Below are 22,771 nucleotides of genomic sequence, written 5' to 3'. Positions count from 1 at the left end.
ACTCCTGGCATTGAAGTAGACACACTTCTGTGGACTTGCGTTCAAATGCCACGTTGGCAGGTGATGAATTTTGAATTCAATAAAAGTTAAGAGTCTAATGATAACTGTGAAGCCATTGTTGATTGTTGGAAAAATCCATCTGGTTCACTAATGACCTTTAGGGAAGCAAATCCTCTGCCCTTACCTGGTCTGGCCTACATTGGATGCTAATATCAAATCTTAGCACATGGAGGAACAACACGGCAGCATGTCCTATACCATCAGCAAGTTTATTCCGTTCACAGTTCACAAACCTCTTATGGTTCCCCCACTGCAACGGTTCCAGCTCTGTCCATTTATACTTTTTAGAAGGTTAAGCCAACAGTCTTTTGAGCCATTCTGGGATCTTCCCATTCTAAGGGTCATTCTGTTGCTTCCCTTAGTTCCTATGTATTTTATTTTGTCTTTATCATTTTTGGTTCTTGGATCGTTAATGAAGATATACTTTTAAGTCAAGCAGAGGAAGTAAGGAGCTCAAAGTGTCAAAATAGTATACCATGTTATAGTTTTGTATCTTGGGCAGAAGAACCCAGACTTTATGGCACCCAAGATATTGGAGGGGTTCATTTCAACTGGTTGGCTGATGGTCAATGGATTGGCAAGTGACAGTATTCTGCCCGGCAACTGTCAGCAATTGTTTCCTGTCAGGTAGGTTTTTCAGGAGAAGTTACTGGACCCTTAAAGTGGAAACAGCTCTCTCTCTGCTCCCTATTGTCTGAAGACAGAAACTTCTAGAAGCTTGAAAGAAGCAGTCTCTCTCTCTCTCGAATGCTGACAGCCTGCTATTTCTGTGAGTCTGTGAAAATCATTACAAGCTGAAGGCCTAGACTACAGAAACTAACTGGAAAGCGTTCGTCTAAACAAAGACACTTATCCTTTTCCTTTCATCATTATTTTACACCTTTCTTTCCCCTCTGTATTTGTTTGTCTGGTGTGTGTGTGTGTAGAAGGTGGGGCAAGTTAAAAAGGGGGTGCGTTAGAGATTAGATAGTAGTTAACCTGTTGTACTTGTTGCCTATTTAATTATAGTTAATGTTAAAAATGAAAAGTTAACTGATTAAATTTACAAATCTGATGACTGTAGATATTGGGCAGCAGAAGACTCTGGCTATTTTATAATAAAAGTTAATTTCAACCGTGTTGCACCTCCAGGACAAATGGGTCTGGAATTGACTGTGCACTGGTCCAGGGTGTCGTAACACAATCAATTCTTTATTTGCAGTAGTCGGTTCCTGATAGCTGTCCATTATGTGCACGGCATATATTCATTCTCTGTTTTGTTCAGAATCTGTAACAGTATAGTCAATGCCGAGTAGCCTCGAATTATGAAACCTAACAGCTTGATTCCAGTGTTATACAATTACTACTTTTCCTTCACTGCCTATCACTTATCCAGGCCTTTCCATTCTTCTCTATTTTAACATACAAGATCTCCCTGTCTAAACTGTATTCCAATTGGCCTTATGTAGGGCAATGAGGCTCAACGAATTTTCTCTGAAACCTCAGCTCTAATGAAAGTCTTTCTGCTTGCATGCACACCATTCAAATGAGCAGAAAAATGAAAGTTATTTCTGAAGTAAGGGGGGCATCTGATAAGGCCAAAGGCAACATTGGATTTCTGCCATACACCAATTGGTACAGGCTGTATCCTCCAACCATTTGCAATGAGTTTATTGCATGCATTGCCCGTACCAGCACCATGTGCATTTTAAAATCTGGATGATATTTGAAGTAACGTGTAATCTATTGCTGCATGGTTTCTCTCACATAGACCATTACTGAACAGGATTTCAGCCATAGTGTACATAACTATGATGTTCAAAGTTTCGCACATGGATCAAGATCCCTCATTGGCAAATTCCCTGCCATTATCTGCCAGGAATTTCACTGGTGTACCTAAACTTGTTCCAACCCATTCTTCTTGATCTTATTGATAATAGTTCATTTTTCCTTACCATATATTACAGTGGATATGCTAAATCTGGTCACCATATCTATGCAGTGTAGCAACAAAATACCCCTATCTTTGTCCCATACTTTTAAGCCCATTGCCACTGCATCATTAAATTCCCTGGCCAGTGGTAAGGTCACAATAGGATGCAGTGGCGTCTTCCAATATTTTATACAACTTTCATACTGAGCTAAAATGTGCTCAATATACTTGTCATAATCTTTATCAAACATCTCGCAGAAAATCTTTCAGTTTTTGTGACCTTGGATGTGTAAATTGTCTGTGAAACTGCCAAACAATCTTTTTATCTACCAAATTCTTCCAGATTATCATTACCAGATATTGATCAAGCCAAAGCCATTCTTTGCTTCTTTTTGGGTAATGAAGTAACCCGCCCACATCTTAGCTTCAATTTTCCATTGCTCATATGGCTCCACTTCCCAGAAAATTGGTGGATAATCAAAGCCCGATATTTTGCATCCTCCTGCTGTCATCTTGTAACATACTTTGGCAGCAGCAGTATACTTCTTTTCCTTCAGAGGGTGAAGACAAAAAGCTTTACCATCCATCTTCTGTTATCTTATTAATATCAAATGTTAGTGTATGATGGAGGAACAACTCAGCAGCCTGTCCCTTAACTTCATCAAGTCTATTCTGCTCACAGCTAAGCAGAGACACAAACTCCTTATGATTTCCCCATGGCAACTGTTCCAGCTGTGTCCATTTATACTCTTTCGGAGATTGTGCCAATAACCATTACCTGCTATTAATAAGGCAATTAGCTTAACACAGTGGGCTAAACAGCTGGCTTGCAATGCAGAATAAGGCCAGCAGCGCGGGTTCAATTCCCGTACCAGCCTTCCCGAACAGGCGCCGGAATGTGGCGACTAGGGGCTTTTCACAATAACGTCATGGAAGCCTTCTTGTGACAATAAGCTATTATTATTATTATTAACAACGTAATTGCTGATATATTGACATGTGACTCCAGATCCACAGCAATGACTATTAAATGGCTTACAAAGTAATTCAGTTTTATGAAACTACTAACAGTGTCAGCAGTGTGTCCAATCTACAAAATGTACTGCAAGAACTTATCAAGGCTCCTTAAACAGTACCTTCCAAACATATGACCACTACCATCTAGAAGGACAAAGTCAGCACATACCTGGGGACAACACAACCTGGAGGTTCCCCTTCAAGCCACTGGGTCAAGATCCTGGAACTCCCTACCTGACACCACATGGACTGCAACAGTTCAAGAAGGCAGCTCACCACCACCTTCTCTTTTTTTAAAATAAATTTAGAGTACCCAATTCATTTTTTTTTCCAATTATGGGGCAATTTAGCGTGGCCAATTAGGTTGTGGGGGTTAGGCCAATGCAGACACGAGGAGAACGTACAAACTACACACGGACAGTGACACAGAGTGAGATCAACCCAGATCCTCAGAGCCGTGAGGCAGCAATGCTAACCACTACGCCATCGTGCCGCCCTCACCACCACTTTCTCAAGGGCAATTAGGAATGCACAATAAATTCTGGCCTAGCCAGGGATGCCCACATTGCATGATGTATAAAATTAAGTCACCAACAGCTGTATTCCTAGCCATCTGGTCTCTATTGGACAGCAATGACGAGAAGATCCCAGGGGCAGTAATAACAGGTCAAGGAGGAGTCCATATTTGATTTCTAGCTACCCTCCAGGGCTGAGAAGCGAGAGGAAGGAAAAGGTTCTGGCTTTGACGTCCTGGATAAGAGGTTAAGCGTAGGAAGTAATATGAACCATGATTCCAACAAAGGTTGTTCAGAAGAGGAACTGTGTGTCAGATTTAGCCCTTAGGAGTAACAAGGAAAGATCATTGCACAGAAAATGAAAAAAGATTGAATCAAAAAGATTGAGATGGAGAGAGAAAATTTCAAGGCTTGAGCTGCGAGGTTTGGCAATCAGACAATGTACTTCCTAACTTGTAGAGAACATTTACAACTCCAATAATTTCTGTGGTTGTATAAGTTTAATAGAAATGATTGATAATGGTGTCCTCACAGTGTAAAACTCTCGGATGTCAAAGGCTTGTTTTAAAATGGAAAATGTTTTGTTTGGATGCTGAGCCCATCGATCAAAGACACAGTACGCTCCAGCTATCTATTGCTGTGACATTCCAACTGCAGTCACTGCGACAGACTGTTTACACTAGTCAAAGATACATCCCTTATTTGTACAGCCCAGCCAGTATTCTGCAGATGAAGAAAATGCGCTTAATGAAAAGTTTGTTCGGAACAAAAAGCTAGCAAGTTTTTGACCATTAAAGTAGCCTCTTGCTACACAAAATTTCATGGCAGGACCACTCACACATGTGTTCACCTCCATTGGCATTGAACATAGAACATAGAACATTACAGCGCAGTACAGGCCCTTCGGCCCTCGATGTTGCGCCGTCCTGTGAAACCCCTCTAAAGTCCCTCGACACTATTCCCTTATCGTCCATATGCCTATCCAATGACCATTTGAATGCGTTTAGTGTTGGCGAGTCCACTACTGTTGCAGGCAGGGCATTCCACGCCCATACTACTCTCTGAGTAAAGAACCTACCTCTGACATCTGTCCTATATCTATCTCCCCTCAATTTAAAGCTATGTCCCCTCGTGCTGGACATCACCATCCGAGGAAAAAGGCTCTCAATGTCCACCATATCTAATCCTCTGATCATCTTGTATGCCTCAATTAAGTCACCTCTTAACCTTCTTCTTTCTAACGAAAACAGCCTCAAGTGCTTCAGCCTTTCCTCATAAGATCTTCCCTCCATACCAGGCAACATCCTTGTAAATCTCCTCTGTACCCTTTCCAATGCTTCCACATCCTTCCTATAATGTGGCGACCAGAACTGCACGCAATATTCCAAATGCGGCCGCACCAGAGTTTTGTACAACTGCAACATGACCTCCTGGCTCCGAAACTCAATTCCTCTACCAATAAAAGCTAACACACCGTACACCTTCTTAACAACCCTCTCAACCTGGGTGGCAACTTTCAGGGATCTATGGACATGGACACCTAGATCTCTCTGTTCGTCCACACTACCAAGAATTACCATTAGCCCAGTACTCTGTCTTCCTGTTATTCCTTCCAAAATGAATCACCTTACACTTTTTTGCATTAAACTCCATTTGCCACCTGTCAGCCCAGCTCTGCAGCTTATCTATGTCCCTCTGTAACTTGTAACATCCTTCTGCACTGTCCACAACTCCACCGATTTTAGCGTCATCTGAAAATTTACTCACCCATCCTTCTACGCCCTCCTCCAGGTCATTTATAAAAATGACAAACAGCAGCGGCCCCAAAACAGATCCTTGTGGTACACCACTAGTAACTGGCACCAATCAGAACATTTCCCATCAACCACCTATCTTTGTCTTCTATCAGCTAGCCAATTTCTGATCCAAACCGCTAAATCACCCTGAATCCCATGCCTCTGTATTTTCTGCAATAGCCTACCGTGAGGAACCTTATCAAATTGGTCTTCTCGTTTTAGGAACAATAACAAACGCTTGCATTTATATAGCATCTGCAGTATGGTAACATTTCCCAAGGCACTTCGCAGGAGCATTATCAAATAAAATTCCACAACTAATCCATATAAGGAGAAATTGGGCTGGATACGTCGGACCCCAATCGCGTGTTTCTCGGCAGCGCCATTCGATAGCTGTGGGATTCTGTACTCCCACTGCTTGACGATGGAGTTTCCCATTGAACCCACTCCACGTCACCGGGAAACCCAGCGGGTGAGGGTGCATAGCCAGCGGGAAAAGAGAACCCAATGGCCAGATAATTCCGGCCATTAGGTCAGGTGAACAACGGTTTGGTCAACGGGTATGTTTTATGGAAAGCCTTAGAGGGGGAAGGAAAGGCCAAGGTAGAAAGGTTGAAGGAGGAAATACTTGAGCTAACAGCCATGGCAGCTAAAGGTACAGTCACCAATGGTAATGCAATTGAAATGAGGGATGTTCAATAGGTCAGAATCGGAGGAACAGGTATCTCAGAGGGTCCTAGAGCTGGAGGAGGTTATAGTGAGACGGAGGGAGAGGCTGTGATGGGATTTGAAAACAAAGATCACCTCCAGTAAAGAGAGAATTGAACCACCTCCCCTTGACATTCACTGGCATTACCATTGCTGAACTCCCACTGTCAACATACAAGGAACTAGTATTAAGCAGAACGTTATCTGAGCCACCCATATAAATACTGTGGCTACAAGAGAAGATCAGAGTCCAGGAATTCTCCACTCCAGATTCCCCAAAGTCTGTCCACATTCTACTGGGCACATACCAGGAGTGTGATGAAATATACTCCTCTTGCCTGGATAAATGCAGCTCCAACAAGGAACTTTACACAGTCCAGGGCAAAGCAGCCCCTTTGACTCACCATCTTAAATATTCACTCCCTCCAACACTGACACACAACAGCAGCCGTGTGTGCTATCTGCAAAATGCACTGCAGCAAGTCACCAAGGCTCCTTTGGCAGCATCTTCCAAAGCTGTGACCTCTCACCCCTAGTAGACCAAGAGCAGCAGGCACACGGCAGCACTGCCGAATGCAAATTCCCTCCAAGTCACACATAAGCCTAGCTTGGAACTATATTGCCATTCCTTCTGATAGGTCCGGTAAGTGTACCTGCACCACATGGACTGTGAAGGTTCACCACCAAATTCTCAAGGGAAATTAGGAATGGGCAATAAATGCTGGCCTACCCAACAATGCCAATATCCAATAAATTAATAAAAAGGCAAAATAAAACAATTATTGTAATTTTAATATTGAATTGTCGCTGGGCCAGCAGCTAATGTAGGTCAGTCAGAACAGGGGATGAAGAGGACTCTTGTGAGTTGGTACATGGGCAGCAGAGATCTGGATGAAGTTCATGGAGTGCGGAGGGTAAGAGGCCAACCAGTGGTGCATGGAATGGTCAAGTGTGGAGGTAACAAGGGCACAGATGATGGTTTCAGCTGCAGATGAGCTGAGGCAAGGTGGGTTGGGTGATGTTATAAAGGAGTAAATAGGCAGATGAAACAGATATGCATTTGGAAGCTCTTTTTGGGTTGAAATACAGCACCAAAGTTGTGGAGAGACTGATTAAACCTCAGTCAGTTGGGCAGCACGATGGCGCAGTGGTGGTAGCGCTGCTGCCTCACAGCACTGAGGACCAGGGTTCGATCCCAGCCCGGTTACTGTCCGTGTGGAGTTGTTTTTAAAAAAATAAATTTAGCATATCCAATTATTATTTTTCCAATTAAGGGGCAATTTAGCATGGCCATTCCACCTACCCTGTACATCTTTGGGTTGTGGGGGTGAAACCCACGCAGTCACAGGAGAATGTGCAAACTCCACACAGACAGTGACCCAGGGCCGGGATCGAACGAGGGTACTCAGCGGCGTGAGGCAGCAGTGCTAACCACCGTGCTGCCCCGTCCGTGTGGAATTTGCACATTCTCCCCGTGCCTGCGCGGGTCTCTGCCCCTCAAAATAAAAGTAGCCTCTTGCTACACAAAATGTCTTGGCAGGACCACGCACACATACGTTCACCTCCATTGGCAGTGTCTTCTCCTATTAGGAACAATAACAAACGCTTGCATTTATATAGCATCTGCAACATAGTAAAATTGGATACTATTTTTAAAAACTCAGACAGGAGAGATAGATGGAGTTGGCAGCCTTCGGAGTTTGTGGCAGGAACTGAAGCTAATGGGCGGGATCCTCTGTCAGCCGACACCGAAACCGGGCAAGGCGATTGGGCGGAGAATTGGTTCCGCCGCCGACATGATGGCAATTGTGGCGTCAATGCATAGTGGATGCACATACAGTAGACACCATTCTCATATCATTAGCGGGCCCGAGCCGATATTCTTTGGGGCCTCCGCAATGCTCCGCCTCCGATGGGCTGAGTTCCCGACGGCGCGGTTCACTTCTGCTTTTAAAAATCGTGAAACTGGTGTTGTGGCTACTGAGGGAGAGAGACGGGGTACAGAAGGTGTCCAACATTGCCATAGTTTACTGATAGTTATGCCGCTTGCTGGGGGGCTTTTGCCAGGGCTGTGGATGTTCATGGATCTGCTGTCAATAATAAAGACTTACATTTATATCGCACCTTTCATGACCTCAGGACAACCCAAAGTGCCTCAGAGTAATTTAATGTTTTTGAAGTGTAATCGTTGAAACGTAGGAAAACCAATGTTCGCACATCATGATTCCCACAAACACGCGAACAGGGAGTTTTTATCGATAAGCCCACTAATCCTTACAGTGGGGATTGACAATTCTGCCCCTCTGTTATGAAGAGTAAATGTTAGCGGGACACCAAGAGAGTTCCTCTGCTGTTCTTCAGGTAGCAGCACTTTGGTACAAATGGTTCGCTCAGCCATTTCAGAGGGCAGCTGAGAGTTTGGAGTCATCATAGAATCATAGAATTTACAGTGCAGAAGGAGGCCATTTGGCCCATCGAGTCTGCACCGGCTCGATGGGCCAAATGGCCTCCTTCTGGCCCATCGAGCCTGCTCTTGGAAAGAGCACCTTACCCATGCCCACGCCCCCACCCTATCCCCATAACCCAGTAACCCCACCCAACACTAAGGGCAATTTTGGATACTAAGGGCAATTTAGCATGGCCAATCCACCTAACCTGGACTGTGGGAGGAAACCGGAGCACCCGGAGGAAACCCACGCACACACGGGGAGAACATGCAGACTCCGCACAGATAGTGACCCAAGCCGGGAATCGAACCTGGGACCCTGGAGCTGTGAAGCAATTGTGCTAACCACTGTGCTACCGTGCTACCCTTAGGTAGGCCAGACCGGGTATGGATGGCAGAGTTCCTTCCTCAAACATCTTTTGTGAACCAGATTAATTTTTACAACAATCGCGGTGGTTTCATGGTCACCATTACTGAGACTGGCTTTCAATTCGAGATTTTTATTATTCAAATTTAAATTCCACCAGCTGGGCCTCTGGATTACTAGTTTAGTGACATCATCACTACGCCACAGTTTTCTCTGGAACTCCTCTCTAACAGCACTGTGGGTGTACCTACACCGCAAGGATTGCAGCGGTTCAACCACCACCTTCTCAAGGGTAATTAGGGATGGGTAATAAATGTTGACCTTTGCCAGTGCCACCCACGTCCCGTGAATGAATGAAACACCATGGGTTGTCTTACAGCTACTTGAATAAGCAGACAGGGCCTCAGTTTAACTTATCATGCACAGGGCAGCACTATCCAATGGAGTAACGTCCCTTCAATACTGCACTGAAGAGTCAGCCGAGATTTTGTCCATAAGTCTTAGAGTAAAACTTAACCTTCAGACTTAAGAGACAGGAAATGCTAGCAGCTGAGCCAAAGCTGACAGCTGCTGTGAGGAGAATTCATGTAAGAATCACGCAGACTTGAAGGAATACCCTTCACAAGCATGAATTCTTACTGAATCAGAACTTTCAATCCTAGCAGGCGGCGAAATGAAAGGGGAGTATATTTCTCAGTGTTTTTCCTCAAATGAGAATTTGTGGGAGTTTGCTATTCCGGTTAAATTCCAGGTTTTAAATTAAATTAAGGATCTTCCAGTCCTGCCAATTCCACCGGCGATTTACATTCTGTGCCAGTGCCGCCATTGGGGTACCCACAAGCGGGGGTCGGCATTGGTGGAACCAGAGATCCTACCGGCGGGTAGGACCATAAAATCCTGCCCACTGTAACAAACTGAAAGGAACGTGTGCATCAGGGGCCAAGGTTTTATTTATCAGTGTGAGTTCAACATGAGTCGTTCGTAGAGGTGGGGGGAGGGGGGCCTTTGGGGTGTTCGGGATGTTCAGGGGCTGGTGCAATCCAGGTTAGGGGTAGGCCCTGGGCCGGGAGATGTGAGGGGCTTTGCATCATTCAGGCCTTCAAGTCATCTTTAAATATTGTGGAGACCAATAAAACAGGGACAACCACAGCTGCAGCCTGCCTATCCTACCAAACTCTTCCAGGACAGAGCCCTGCTGCAGCTTTTCTCATTAAGTCAATTTCACTCCCTTTGACTGTGAGGAGCCTCTAGCTTCACAACTGAAGGCCATTTCAAATGAAGAATAAGCCTTGTTAGTTGTGAGAGAACTTCACACTCCTCAACTCTCAAGTGCCCGCTTGAAGGCACAGCGAGGATGTCTGCGAGGATGGTTAGACCACTGCATTTTCAGCAACCTTTTATGATAAAACACGGTGCCTGTACTCTAGGAGCATCAGCACAATAGTGGCAACTGCCAACAATCAAACACTAAGGAGCAGAGCTTCACATTCAGGATCCCCTTGCTGCCAAAGGCTAAGGGCGGGATTCTCCCAGTCCCGCGCCGGGCCGGAAATTCCCTGTAACCACGCCATCAGGCTATATCATCTTCCACCTGGACCAGACTCACCAAGATGCCAGACCTGGAGGATTTGACGCCATCGGCAGAATGCCCCAGGTCCAGGGGGCAAACGATGGTATGCATGTCATCTGTGAGCACCCGGGCATCAGGTAGTGCCCTGTATTAACAGGGCTAACATTTCGAGTCCGATGACTCTTTGCCAAAGCTAACAGACAGAGAACGTGGAAAATATTTATACTGTGGAGTGAGAATGAAAGATGAGTCATAGCCACAGAAACCCAGGGATACCGGGTGCTAATGGCCGCAGAAATCAAGGGGAAAGAGTGCTAATGGAAGTCCCCAGAGAGAACAAAAGATGTGAAAGGCCAAACAGCAGAGAAACTAACATCAGAGGGTGGAATGTAGATGTGGGGGGAGGGGAAGTGGGAAGAGGAGAAAGGGTAAGGAACGGTGGATAAATTGGTGGGGGGGTTAAATATATATTAAGAAAGACGAGAAAGAAAGAAATGGTAAAAGACAGTTAAAATGAAATGAGATGAAAACAAATAGGTCAAGGTGGGGTAGAGCCCAGTGATTCCCCCTCTCTGAGGGTGATCCCTGAGTCCTGGGTGACTCCATGGGACAGGACAGCTGGAGTGAGCTCCAGAAGCCTCTGAGCCATCTGGCTCTGCCAGTCTTGGAGACTCCCCATAGCGTCAACACCTTCAGCAATGGTCATCAGTGACCATGCTCTGCAGTGCCTCAGCAATGTCCACCTGTGTCTGTGACATATCTCTCATCGACTGGGACATGATGTCAAGGCCCTCAGCTAAATGTCATCACAGACTGAGTCATGCCTTGGGCGCGACCACACAAGGCGCAGACGTCGTGTGCTCTAGGGTTTTCCACTGCGCCTGCCCCCCGAGCAGTGGTGTCCTGGGTGCCACGCATTGTCAGCACCATCTTCTGCACCTGAAGACTTTGGGATTCCTCCAATCAGTCTTGCAGTCACTAGAATGTCGCTGACACCCCATCCTGTATCTCACGGCTCTGGCCTGTCATCTGCATCAGCTTTGGGAGAACCTTGTCCAGAGGCTCAACATCTGGATGGAACTCAGCTGTGTCCTGGGATCCAGAAGACCTCCAACTGCTGTCTCCCTTTGGTGTTCCTGCCTCCATCTGATGTGCACCAGCAACTGTGTGGTGCTCACCAGATTGTGCCCCCTAATCCTGCCCACTAATGTCACCCATTGAGGTGTGTGTCACTGTGCTGGTGGAAGGTGCAGGTGATAGCTGTGACACCTCACCACTGTTCTCCTCGGAGCTCTGCTCTGAGGTGTTCTATTGGGTGATGGGAGATGGAGACGACTCCAGATGGTCCGGCCTCATCAGATGGCGATCCTGTGAGACAATGGACATGTGGTCAGTGATAGGGAAAGGTTAATTTCGTGGGACATCAACAACTCACTGGAGACAGGTCATCTGGGTGAAGGGCTGTGGACCCTCACTTCTCTGGCACAGGCTGACCTCACTTTCGGTGGCGGCTCTTGCCTTGGGCGATCCCACAATCTCCAGGACCCTCATAGGGGATAAAGACTCATATCTTTGGCACTCCTCCTCCCGTCTGCGCCCTTTCCCTCTTATTATGGGCTATCTGCCCCTGCGTGGACAAAGAGAATATTGTGAGCCGCATGCTTGATGGGTTGGGGTCTATAGCAAGAGGTATGTGTGGGCAGCGCACCGAGACATGAAGGGGTTGTGCTGGTGGGCGTCAAAGGTTCTGAGGAACAAACTTGAACATCGGATGAGGGGAGGGTGCGAGGTGTCAGCCAGTCAATTGTTGGGGGGGTGGGGGGAGGGGTGATTGGGAACTTAAGAGGTGGCAGGTGGAACTAATGCCAGGAGAGAAGTTGCATTTTATCCTTGCAGCTCAGTGACTTTGTTCGTCTTCTTCCTCCTGCTCATGCTGCCCACATTGTCGGTGGTCCTCCTGGTCATGCTGCCCACATTGATGCCGGTCCTTCTGGTCATGCTGCCCACATTGACAGTGGTCCTCCTGGTCATGCTGCCCACATTGATGCCGGTCCTTCTGGTCATGCTGCCCACATTGACGGTGGTCCTCCTGGTCATGCTGCCCACATTGACGGTGGTCCTCCTGGTCATGCTGCCCACATTGTCCGTGGTCCTCCAGGTCATGCTGCCCACATTGACGGTGGTCCTCCTGGTCATGCTGCCCACATTGACGCTGGTCCTCCTGGTCATGCTGCCCACATTGACAGCGGTCCTCCTGGTCATGCTGCCCACATTGATGCCGGTCCTCCTGGTCATGCTGCCCACATTGACGGTGGTCCTTCTGATCATGCTGCCCACATTGACGGTGGTCCTCCTGTTAATGCTGCCCACATTGTCCGTGGTCCTCCAGGTCATGCTGCCCACATTGACGCTGGTCCTCCTGTTCATGCTGCCCACATTGACGGTGGTCCTCCTGGTCATGCTGCCCATATTGTCCGTGGTCCTCCAGGTCACGCTGCCCACATTGGCAGCAGCTGCCAGTGCCTCCCATGTGGCATTGCAGACCCCGCTGCTGGTTATGCGACCCCTCAGTCGGACGCATGGTCAGATGGGCATCTCCTAAGTGAGGAGTGGGTATGCACGCTGCCATGCTTGTGTGTGACTGGGAGCAAGTGGTGAGGGAGCGTTTAAAAGCAGCTCCCCTTGTTAGCTGTGAGAAGCTGAGGCCCAAGTGGCATTAGACAGTGAGGCAGCCAGTAAATCCTAGATTCACTTGGGGGTTCATTTGTGGGGCGATGTGCCATTGAATGCAGGACACAATCTCATAAATGTGGCTGTAGAGAAACATATCGCCAAACACACCCAAAAGTGGACTGAGAATTATCCCACTGAACCACGAGAGACAGTTTACCACAGGTAAGTGAGGGCAGTGATTCAAGGGACCATACTAGTCGAGAATTGGCAAGGTGGGAGAGTGGGCTAGAGGAGGGAGTGGGAGACTGGGCTAGAGGAGGGGGTGGGAGACTGGGCTAGAGCAGGGGGTGGGGGACTGGGCTAGAGGACACGTCGGGAGACTGGGCTAGAGCAGGGGGTGGGAGAGTGGGCTAGAGCAGGGGGTGGGAGACTGGGCTAGAGGAGGGGGCAGGAGACTGGGCTAGAGGAGGGGGTGGGAGAGTGGGCTAGAGCAGAGGGTGGGAGAGCGGGCTAGAGGAGGGGGTGGGAGACTGGGCTAGAGGAGGGGGTGGGAGACTGGGCTAGAGGAGAGGGTGGGCTAGAGGAGGGGGTGGGAGAATGGGCTAGAGGAGGGGGTGGGAGACTGGGCTAGAGGACATGGCGGGAGACTGGGCTAGAGGAGGGGGCGGGAGACTGGGCTAGAGGAGAGGGTGGGCTAGAGGAGGGGGTGGGAGAATGGGCTGGAGGAGGGGGTGGGAGACCGGGCTAGAGGAGGGGGTGGGCGACTGGGCTAGAGCTGGGGGTGGGAGACTGGGCTAGAGGAGGGGGCAGGAGACTGGGCTAGAGGAGGGGGTGGGAGACTGGGCTAGAGCAGGGGGTGGGGGACTGGGCTAGAGCAGGGGGTGGGAGACTGGGCTAGAGCAGGGGGTGGGAGACTGGGCTAGAGGACATGTCGGGAGACTGGGCTAGAGGAGGGGGTGGGAGAGTGGGCTAGAGCAGGGGGTGGGAGAGTGGGCTAGAGCAGGGGGTGGGAGACTGGGCTAGAGCAGGGGGTGGGGGACTGGGCTAGAGGACACGTCGGGAGACTGGGCTAGAGCAGTGGGTGGGAGAGTGGGCTAGAGCAGGGGGTGGGAGACTGGGCTAGAGGACACGGCGGGAGACTGGGCTAGAGGAGGGGCGGGAGACTGCGCTAGAGGAGGGGCCGGAGACTGGGCTAGAGGAGGGGGCCGGAGACTGGGTGAGAGGGGGTGAGAGACTGGGCTATAGGAGGGGGCGGGAGACTGGGCTAGAGGAGGGGGTGGGAGAGTGGGCTAGAGGAGGGGGTGGGAGAGTGGGCTAGAGGAGGGGGTGGGAGACTGGGCTAGAGGAGGGAGTGTGCGACTGGGCTGGAGGAGGGGGGGGGAGACTGGGCTGGAGGAAGGGGTAGGAGACTGGGCTAGAGGAGGGGGGGGAGACTGGGCTAGAGGAGGGGGTGGGCGAATGGGCTGGAGGAGGGGGGAGACTGGGCTAGAGGAGGGGGGAGACTGGGCTAGAGGAGGGGGTGGGAGACTGGGCTGGAGGAGGGGGTGGGAGACTGGGCTAGAGGAGGGGTGGGAGACTGGGCTAGAGGAGGGAGGGGGAGACTGTGCTAGAGGAGGGGTTGGGAGACTGGGCTAGAGGAATAGGTGGGAGATGATGTGTTATCTGTGTTGGTCTAACATCAACTGGAACTGGATGCAGTGAAACGAGAAACAGGCTTCCGACACAGGAGATGGTCCAACACTGTTTTATTGAACCTGTTGATTGCTGTACATAATCTGCTGTGGGTTGACACTCTATTAATCTAACTGATAACCTCCTACTGGCTTGATCAGACTACCTCTCTATTACATGGTGATGATGTTCATTGGCCTGTGCACTGCGACTTTCTCCCTAGCCGTGTCCTGTGAGAGAGGGAGAGCCTTAATGCCCTGTGGGCTTTATAGTGGTGGTGTCCTGTCTGGTGATTGGTTGTTCTGTGTTGTGTGTGTTCATTGGTTATCCTGTGTGTCAATCGCTGCCTGTCTGCATCTCATGATATACATGAGTGGATATTATAACAGGAGACTGGGCTAGAGGAGGGGGCGGGAGACTGGGCTAGAGGAGGGGGTGGGAGACTGGGCTAGAGGAGGGGCCGGAGACTGGGCTAGAGGAGGGGGCGGGAGACTGGGCTAGAGGAGGGGGCGGGAGACTGGGCTAGAGGAGGGGGCGGGAGACTGGGCTAGAGGAGGGGGCGGGAGACTGGGCTAGAGGAGGGGTCGGGAGACTGGGCTAGAGGAGGGGGCGGGAGACTGGGCTAGAGGAGGGGGCGGGAGACTGGGCTAGAGGAGGGGGCGGGAGACTGGGCTAGAGGAGGGGGCGGGAGACTGGGCTAGAGGAGGGGGCGGGAGACTGGGCTAGAGGAGGGGGCGGGAGACTGGGCTAGAGGAGGGGGCGGGAGACTGGGCTAGAGCAGGGGGCGGGAGACTGGGCTAGAGGAGGGGGCGGGAGACTGGGCTAGAGGAGGGGGCGGGAGACTGGGCTAGAGGAGGGGGCGGGAGACTGGGCTAGAGGAGGGGGCGGGAGACTGGGCTAGAGGAGGGGGCGGGAGACTGGGCTAGAGGAGGGGGCGGGAGACTGGGCTAGAGGAGGGGGCGGGAGACTGGGCTAGAGGAGGGGGGCGGGAGACTGGGCTAGAGGAGGGGGCGGGAGACTGGGCTAGAGGAGGGGGCGGGAGACTGGGCTAGAGGAGGGGGCGGGAGACTGGGCTAGAGCAGGGGGCGGGAGACTGGGCTAGAGCAGGGGGCGGGAGAGTGGGCTAGAGCAGGGGGCGGGAGACTGGGCTAGAGCAGGGGGCGGGAGACTGGGCTAGAGCAGGGGGCGGGAGACTGGGCTAGAGCAGGGGGCGGGAGAGTGGGCTAGAGCAGGGGGCGGGAGACTGGGCTAGAGGAGGGGGCCGGAGACTGGGCTAGAGGAGGGGGTGGGAGACTGGGCTAGAGGACACGGCGGGAGACTGGGCTAGAGGAGGGGGTGGGAGACTGGGCTAGAGGAGGGGGTGGGAGACTGGGCTAGAGCAGGGGGCGGGAGACTGGGCTAGAGGAGGGGGCAGGAGACTGGGCTAGAGGAGGGGGCAGGCTAGAGGAGGGGACGGGAGACTGGGCTAGAGGAGGGGGCAGGAGACTGGGCTAGAGGAGGGGGTGGGCTAGAGGAGGGGACGGGAGACTGGGCTAGAGGAGGGGGCGGGAGACTGGGCTAGAGGAGGGGACGGGAGACTGGGCTAGAGGAGGGGGCGGGAGACTGGGCTAGAGGAGGGGGCGGGAGACTGGGCTAGAGGAGGGGGCGGGAGACTGGGCTTGAGGAGGGGACGGGAGACTGGGCTAGAGGAGGGGGCAGGAGACTGGGCTAGAGGAGGGAGGTGGTAGGAGGTTGGGTGGAAGAGGAGGTACAGCTGTGGAGTGGAGTGGGTGAGTCTGGGATAATGGAGGGTGTTGAAGTGTCAGGCACTGGGAAGGGGGCAGAAGAGAGGTAGCGAAAGGATTTGTGAGGCTGAGCTAAGGGAAGGCATGTACGGATCTGGGGCAGCGGAACAGTTGGGTCTCTCAGGTAGAGGAGTGGATGGGAGACAGGGGTCGAGGAAAGGTCAGTTTTGGAAAGTGGAGGGCAGGCTCACTGGGACAGTGGAAGGGCAGTGGATATCTGAGATGGAGGAGGGGTTTTATGCCTGAGGTAAAGGAGGGTCTGGATGCCTAGGGTAATGGAGGGGGTGCATCTCCCAAATAAAGACAGTCTTATTCTGTGGCGACTCCTCACCCAGGAAAAAACTTACATTGAATGAACACTTCGGCTTCTGGTCATAATTACAGCTGCCAGGAAAACCTGCCCCACTCAGGCCAGAGGTAGAATTACATTTGGGGCCCAATTACATCATCAAATGCTGATTGGTGATTAGTGGTGAATTTTGTGACCTTGCACAAAGGAAACGGGATACATCCTGCTTATCAACACCATTCAAATATGATCAGAGACTGTAAAACGGGGAGGAAGTCAAATCACCATCCACAAAAGTGTTTACAATTTTTAGATTTGATTATTTTGAGCATTTATTTCATTGTGTTGAGATTAATATTGCAGTAATAAAGGTGCGTCAGACAGTTGAGCAAATATTGTGTTATAATCATGCTGTGTGGGTGGAAACAAGCTGAGTGGGTTAGTCCAGGGAGACAGGAGTCTCCTGGACTGGTTGGCATTTTGAGGGTGTGTTATATTTAGAGTATGGAGCAGCCTGCTTCTTAAAGATCTTGATCATGGGGTTTCCCCACCTCATATCTGAGTCTGTTGGAAACTAATTGATAGCAATTGATGACCATAATTAGTCAACAACTGCTATTGTTGCTACCATACAACTATGAGATGGTAAAAGATTAACTACATGCAACTTTGATCTTCTTGTCATAGACTCCTGGCTGTGCAGAAGGAGGTCATTCAGCCCATCGAGTCTGTACTGACCCTCTGAAAGAGCACCCTACCTAGGCCCACTCCCCTGCCCTATCCCAGTAACCCTCCTTAACCTTAGGACACTAAGAGGCGATTTAGTAAGGCCAATCCACCTAACCTGCACATCTTTGGACTTCTTCACCTGGGAAGTCCTTCGCTCTGTTGACCCACCACAAACACCACCATGGAACGACAACTCTTGCCTCTGTAACACCAAGATTGATTTCGTTCAAAGAGCACACAGACGCCAGTCTCACCACTTCTTGTCCATGGCCAGAGTGTGAAAGTGTCTTACCAGTGAAGAGGGTTGGGGCCACGTGAAGATCAGACTCTCCGGCTCTGACTGCTGCTGTTTCAGCTCTTCCTTACTGCAAGAGAAAAAAAGCCACTCTACTCACCTGGGGTTAGAAAACGTGTCAACTCTGCCCGAAATGTACCCCAATCACAGACTCACAGTAATGTCTGGTTAACTGCTGATGTACTTCTGACAGGTCCAGTCAAGGTGTTCAGGATTTATTTTGTCCACCTGTTTCGCTGACTAATGCCTTCAACGCTTTGATTTCACCCTATTCTAGATTTATATCAGATTGAGGAAGAATAATGGGCAGAGGGCAATTTCTGACTTTACAATGCAAACAATTTGGGGAGAGGGTTGTGTGGTGTTCTTTGTGATTCTGTTATCAGGATGGATGTTGTAGTGTTCACAAGACCACAGAAGCTAAGTTCATTAACGAAGCTAACTTTTATTTACACTACTTATTAAAGCTCGACCACTTATTCCTATAGTAAACAATAATCTAGTAATCTACACTCTACTAAACCTAGTCTCTACACTCTATCTATAACTGTACTCTACACTCTCTAGACCTCTCCTCTGCACTCTCTTCAGTCCTCTCCCAGAAACCTGAGTCAGTGCTTTATATAGTTCTGCATCTATCTCCATCTAGTGGTTAATTAGGATATGACATTAACCCTTTGTATTCTGAACATTTCACATAATGTCACAGGATGAATGGATGTTACAGTGTGTGGATGAGCATTCTGCAGTCCCAGTCCAGCTTAGACTAATAGGATGGACCAGTGATTTATTGTTAGTGCAATACCATTAATGATTAAAACATGAGTGGGCATCTGTCAATGACACTCCACAGAGTAAAACCTTATCCACCATTTTCTGACGGGGGTGAACATCCTTCGTTTTATCAGCTCTCCCACCAGGACTGTCTCCTCCTTTAGTATCCAATTGTCCTGCAGGTCAGTGTCAGGATTCAAATGTGAAAAAACGGGTAAGTGGCACAGGAAGATTATGTTACGACCTCTCTCCCAGGACATGAACTGTTGAGAAAATGCCTGCCTCTGCCAGCTGTCATGGTCCTCTGTGAGGAGAGTTGGCTTCTTTTAATGATGGGCAAACAACAAAACTGCCTGAATCTCCTGTCACGGCCAGAAATAAATCATTCTAAGGCACATTATCTTCCTCAAGCACCCAAACGGCATTTTAGAATCACAGGGCTGTTCTAGAATGGAAGGAGGCCATTTGGCCCATTGTGTCTGCGCCAGCACCCCACGTGAGCAACTCACCTAGCTCCGTTCTCCTACCTTCCCTGCGTAACCCTGCGCATTCTTCTTTTTCAGACAACAGTACAATTCCCTTTCCAACAATGCCTCAGTTGAACCTACCTCCAGCGCATTCTCAGACAGAACATTCCAGACCCGAGGCACTCGCTTTGAGAAAAGGTTTTTCCTCATCACTATAGCTTCTATTAATAATTAATTTAAACCTGTGCCCTGACGTCCTCGATTCCTTCATGAGTGGGAAATTAAAATGAAAGATTTTGGATTCATTCACACAATTGTTCCCATCTTGAGCTTCCTCTTTCACTCCTCCCTGAAATGGAAGATATGGAACACAGACAACAGGGTATGCTGGATAATTAATCCTTCTGAGCTACTCATATGTCCTGTCTCCAGGCAAAACTGCAAGAACAACAGCCTGGGGAAGCACATCCACTGAACGCTCGCAGTAAAATATTCGTCAATCCACAGCTCAGAAATATTGAAAGGGACTATCCGTTGGCTGACGCCGGAATGGGCGGAGAATCAGTTCCGACGGCGAAATTGTGGTGGGCGCTTATTTCACACCAAATAGCAATTCTCCATTGCCTAGACAGCGGTGTCAATGCGTTCCAGAATGCCCATACAGTAAACACCGTTTACATATCATTAGCAGGCCTGACCAAGTATTCTCCAGGGCGTCCGTGATTCTCCGCCTCCGATGGGTCGAGCTCCCAAAAGCGCAGTTCACTTGTGCTTTTTTAAAAATAAATTGAGAGTACCCAATTCATTTTTTACCAATTAAGGGGCAATTTAGCATGGCCTATCCACCTACCCTGCACATCTTTGGGTTGTGGGGGCGAAACCCACGCAAACACGGGGAGAATGTGCAAACTCCACACGGACAGTGACCCAGAGCTGGATCAAACCTGGGACCTCGGCGCTAACAGGCAGCAGTGCTAACCACTGCGCCACCGTGCTGCCCCACTTGTGCTTTCAAAACTGTGAAACCTGCGTCGTGGCTGATGAGATGCGACTGTGTGCTGCCGGGGTCGTTGGACTGGCTGGGATAGGGGATGGGAAGGCCCTGCCAGGGACAGGGGGGTGGCAGAGGGACGGGCTGCGGGACTGGGGTGACCCCCTTCTGGACTGGGGCAGGGTACAGGCACAGACCGCCATTGCCACAGCCTGCAAGGCAGCCATCTTACTGCGCACCCCACTGACCACACACCTTCTTCCCTGGTTCTGCAGAATGACACTGGCCGTAGGGGTGCCTCCACCCTCCACCATGCCACCCACCACCCAACCAGCTGTTACCCGCCGGCAGGGCATCAGGCGGTCCACCCAGGGCAATGCCCACAGTAGCCCCTAAGGTGGAGCATACCACTGATAAGGGCAGCGCCAACCGATGGTACCTTGGCAAAAGGGGTGGGTGCTAGGGCCAGAGTCCCCATGGTGCCGGGCACTGACAGGGCCAGGGGTACGGGGGACATGAGGGGCAGAGTCCGTAGTGCGAACCGTGGGCACTGCGTAGCCCATTGGACATGGTTGAGCATGGGGATATGCACCATGCTAACATGTCGGCCTATCACCCCCCCTGCAGACAATGTATATTGCCATTCAACCAGTAGTGGCCTTCGTCCTGGTCACCGCAGCCCTGGGTAATGCCCTGCGGCTGTACAAGCTGGCATTGCATGAGGAGGAGGAGGAAGCTGCAGCAGCAGAGCATGCAGCAATGGACACTGCTCCAGAGGAACAGGACGCCCAAGGTGGAGAGACAGCCGCCCAACAGGCCGAGGAGGAGGTGCCAAGGAGGACCGAATGGAATCTCGTGTGTATCGACAGCGCCTGCCATTTGAGGACCTGCCGGACCTGGCATGCTGTCAAAGACTCCGGCTGAGCAGGAAGACAGTGCGACATATCTGCCAGATCATGGTGCACCTGGCACCGCGGAGGAATGGTGGCTGTCAAGTTGACGGTCACCCTGAACCTTTACACCACGGGGTCCTTCCAGGTGCCGAGTGGGGACCTGTCCAGGATCTCACAGACCTTGGTGCAAGGTGCACTCGCGTTGTCACAGAGGCCCTATATGCCCAGGCGGCTCAATACATCCATTTCAATGTGGACCGAGCCCAGCAGCTGCCCAGGCAGCAGGGTTCGCTGCCATCGACGGGATGCCCCAGGCCCAGGGGGTGATCGACGGGATGCATGTCGCCCAATGAGTCCTGCAGGTAATAGATTGCTCGACACAAATAAAAAGGGGTCACACTCGATGAACATGCAGCTGCTTTGTCACCATTAGCTGCACATCATGCACGTCTGTGCCCGGTACCCTGACAGTGTGCATGATGCATGATGCCTTCATCCTGACATACTCAACGATTCCTGACATGTTTGAGACACCCCCCCCCCCCCCCCCCCCACCCCCCGGCTGGGGGGTTGGCTCCTGGGTGACAGGGTTTATCCACAGCGGTCGTGGCTGATGGCACAGGATGCTCTGATTGCCTCCAGGATCACCGACTGGGGGGGAACTGGCCGGGGGCATGGGTACCACATCCCACCCAACCACACCCCCACCCCAACCACCCCATTGTTGCCTTCAACCCCCTCCGTGATACATACCTGCCTCACTAGAGGGTGCGGGCACTAGATTGGCAGTAACACCAGGTCTGGGCCATGGGATGGAGGATGATGACAATCCGCTTTGTGATGAGCTCTAGTGCACTGCATCGTCTGACAATGTCTGACTCCTGCCCATGGTAGCACTTTTCACCATCAACCTGGGTGATTCCTGCATGCGAGCTGAGCCATTCCAAAACATGGTGCGATTGGATCTCTGGTGGTGGGTATGGTCGTGAGGTGGGGGGAGCACAGGCCACTCACAATGTCATTCCTTCCCATCCCCCTCATCCCACGCCCCTCTCTGGCCAACTCAGATCAGCCACTCCTCACACCCTTCTGACAGAGCAGCGAGGCAGGTTGTAACAGTGTGAACAGGTGTTGTGTGAACAAATATATACAGATATGTGCCCTAGCCCCGATCATTATATGGTGCTCTGCACCAGTGCCAAGCTAACTTGTGTTTAACTTTCTGGCCTCACGGGTCCTAATGCTACATCTCGGAGGGTCTCCAGATGGTACATCAGGAATGGAGGCGGCTTGCTTTGATCCATGCCCTGCGACCTGGGTCCCCGTTGGCGGACGTCTTCTGGGGCGACCAGGCCTGGATGGGCGTGGTGTCACCCTGTTCTACCCGCTGCCCACCAGACGCGCACTAGGGCCGGGAGGGGGGGGGGGCGCAATTCGAGGTGCTGCAGAGTTCTGGCACATGCCCTGTGGGAGTTACTGGCATGGGCTTCATCACCTCCTCCTCTCTCATGATGCCTGATGGCCCCGGAGCTACTCCATGGGACGTGGGTGCGAGTGAGCTAGCCCCTGAGGCACCTCTGTCAACTGCCACTGCCAGTCCTGGAGACCCACTCTGGTCTTGACCAGGCTCTGCATGCTCACAGCCATGCAGCCAGGAGTGGATCATCTCAGTCTGGCACTGCGCCACATCACCCAATGACTGTGCCACCAACGTCTGGATCTGACTGGGCCACCTCTTCTGTGTCTGTGCCATGTCGGCCTGTGCCTGATGTGACTTGGCCACGCTCAGAAGCGCTGCTGCAATTTCCAGGTGG

At 50.8% G+C, this 22,771-nt stretch overlaps 1 protein-coding gene across 1 annotated transcript in view; it reads right to left on the bottom strand.

Moving 5' to 3' along the window:
• LOC119979114 (inositol 1,4,5-triphosphate receptor associated 2-like) overlaps nt 1-22,771 on the bottom strand; it is a 148,939-nt gene that overhangs the window by 91,132 nt on the left and 35,036 nt on the right. Inside the window, exon 4 of the mRNA XM_038821119.1 lies at nt 17,830-17,902. Within this exon, the coding sequence (XP_038677047.1) occupies nt 17,830-17,902 (73 nt within the window). The remainder of the gene's footprint in view (nt 1-17,829; nt 17,903-22,771) is intronic.

The sequence above is a fragment of the Scyliorhinus canicula genome, chromosome 15, assembly GCF_902713615.1.
Source record: "Scyliorhinus canicula chromosome 15, sScyCan1.1, whole genome shotgun sequence".
Classification (NCBI taxonomy): Eukaryota; Metazoa; Chordata; class Chondrichthyes; order Carcharhiniformes; family Scyliorhinidae; genus Scyliorhinus; species Scyliorhinus canicula.
This window is presented reverse-complemented; position numbering and strand designations above follow the sequence as displayed.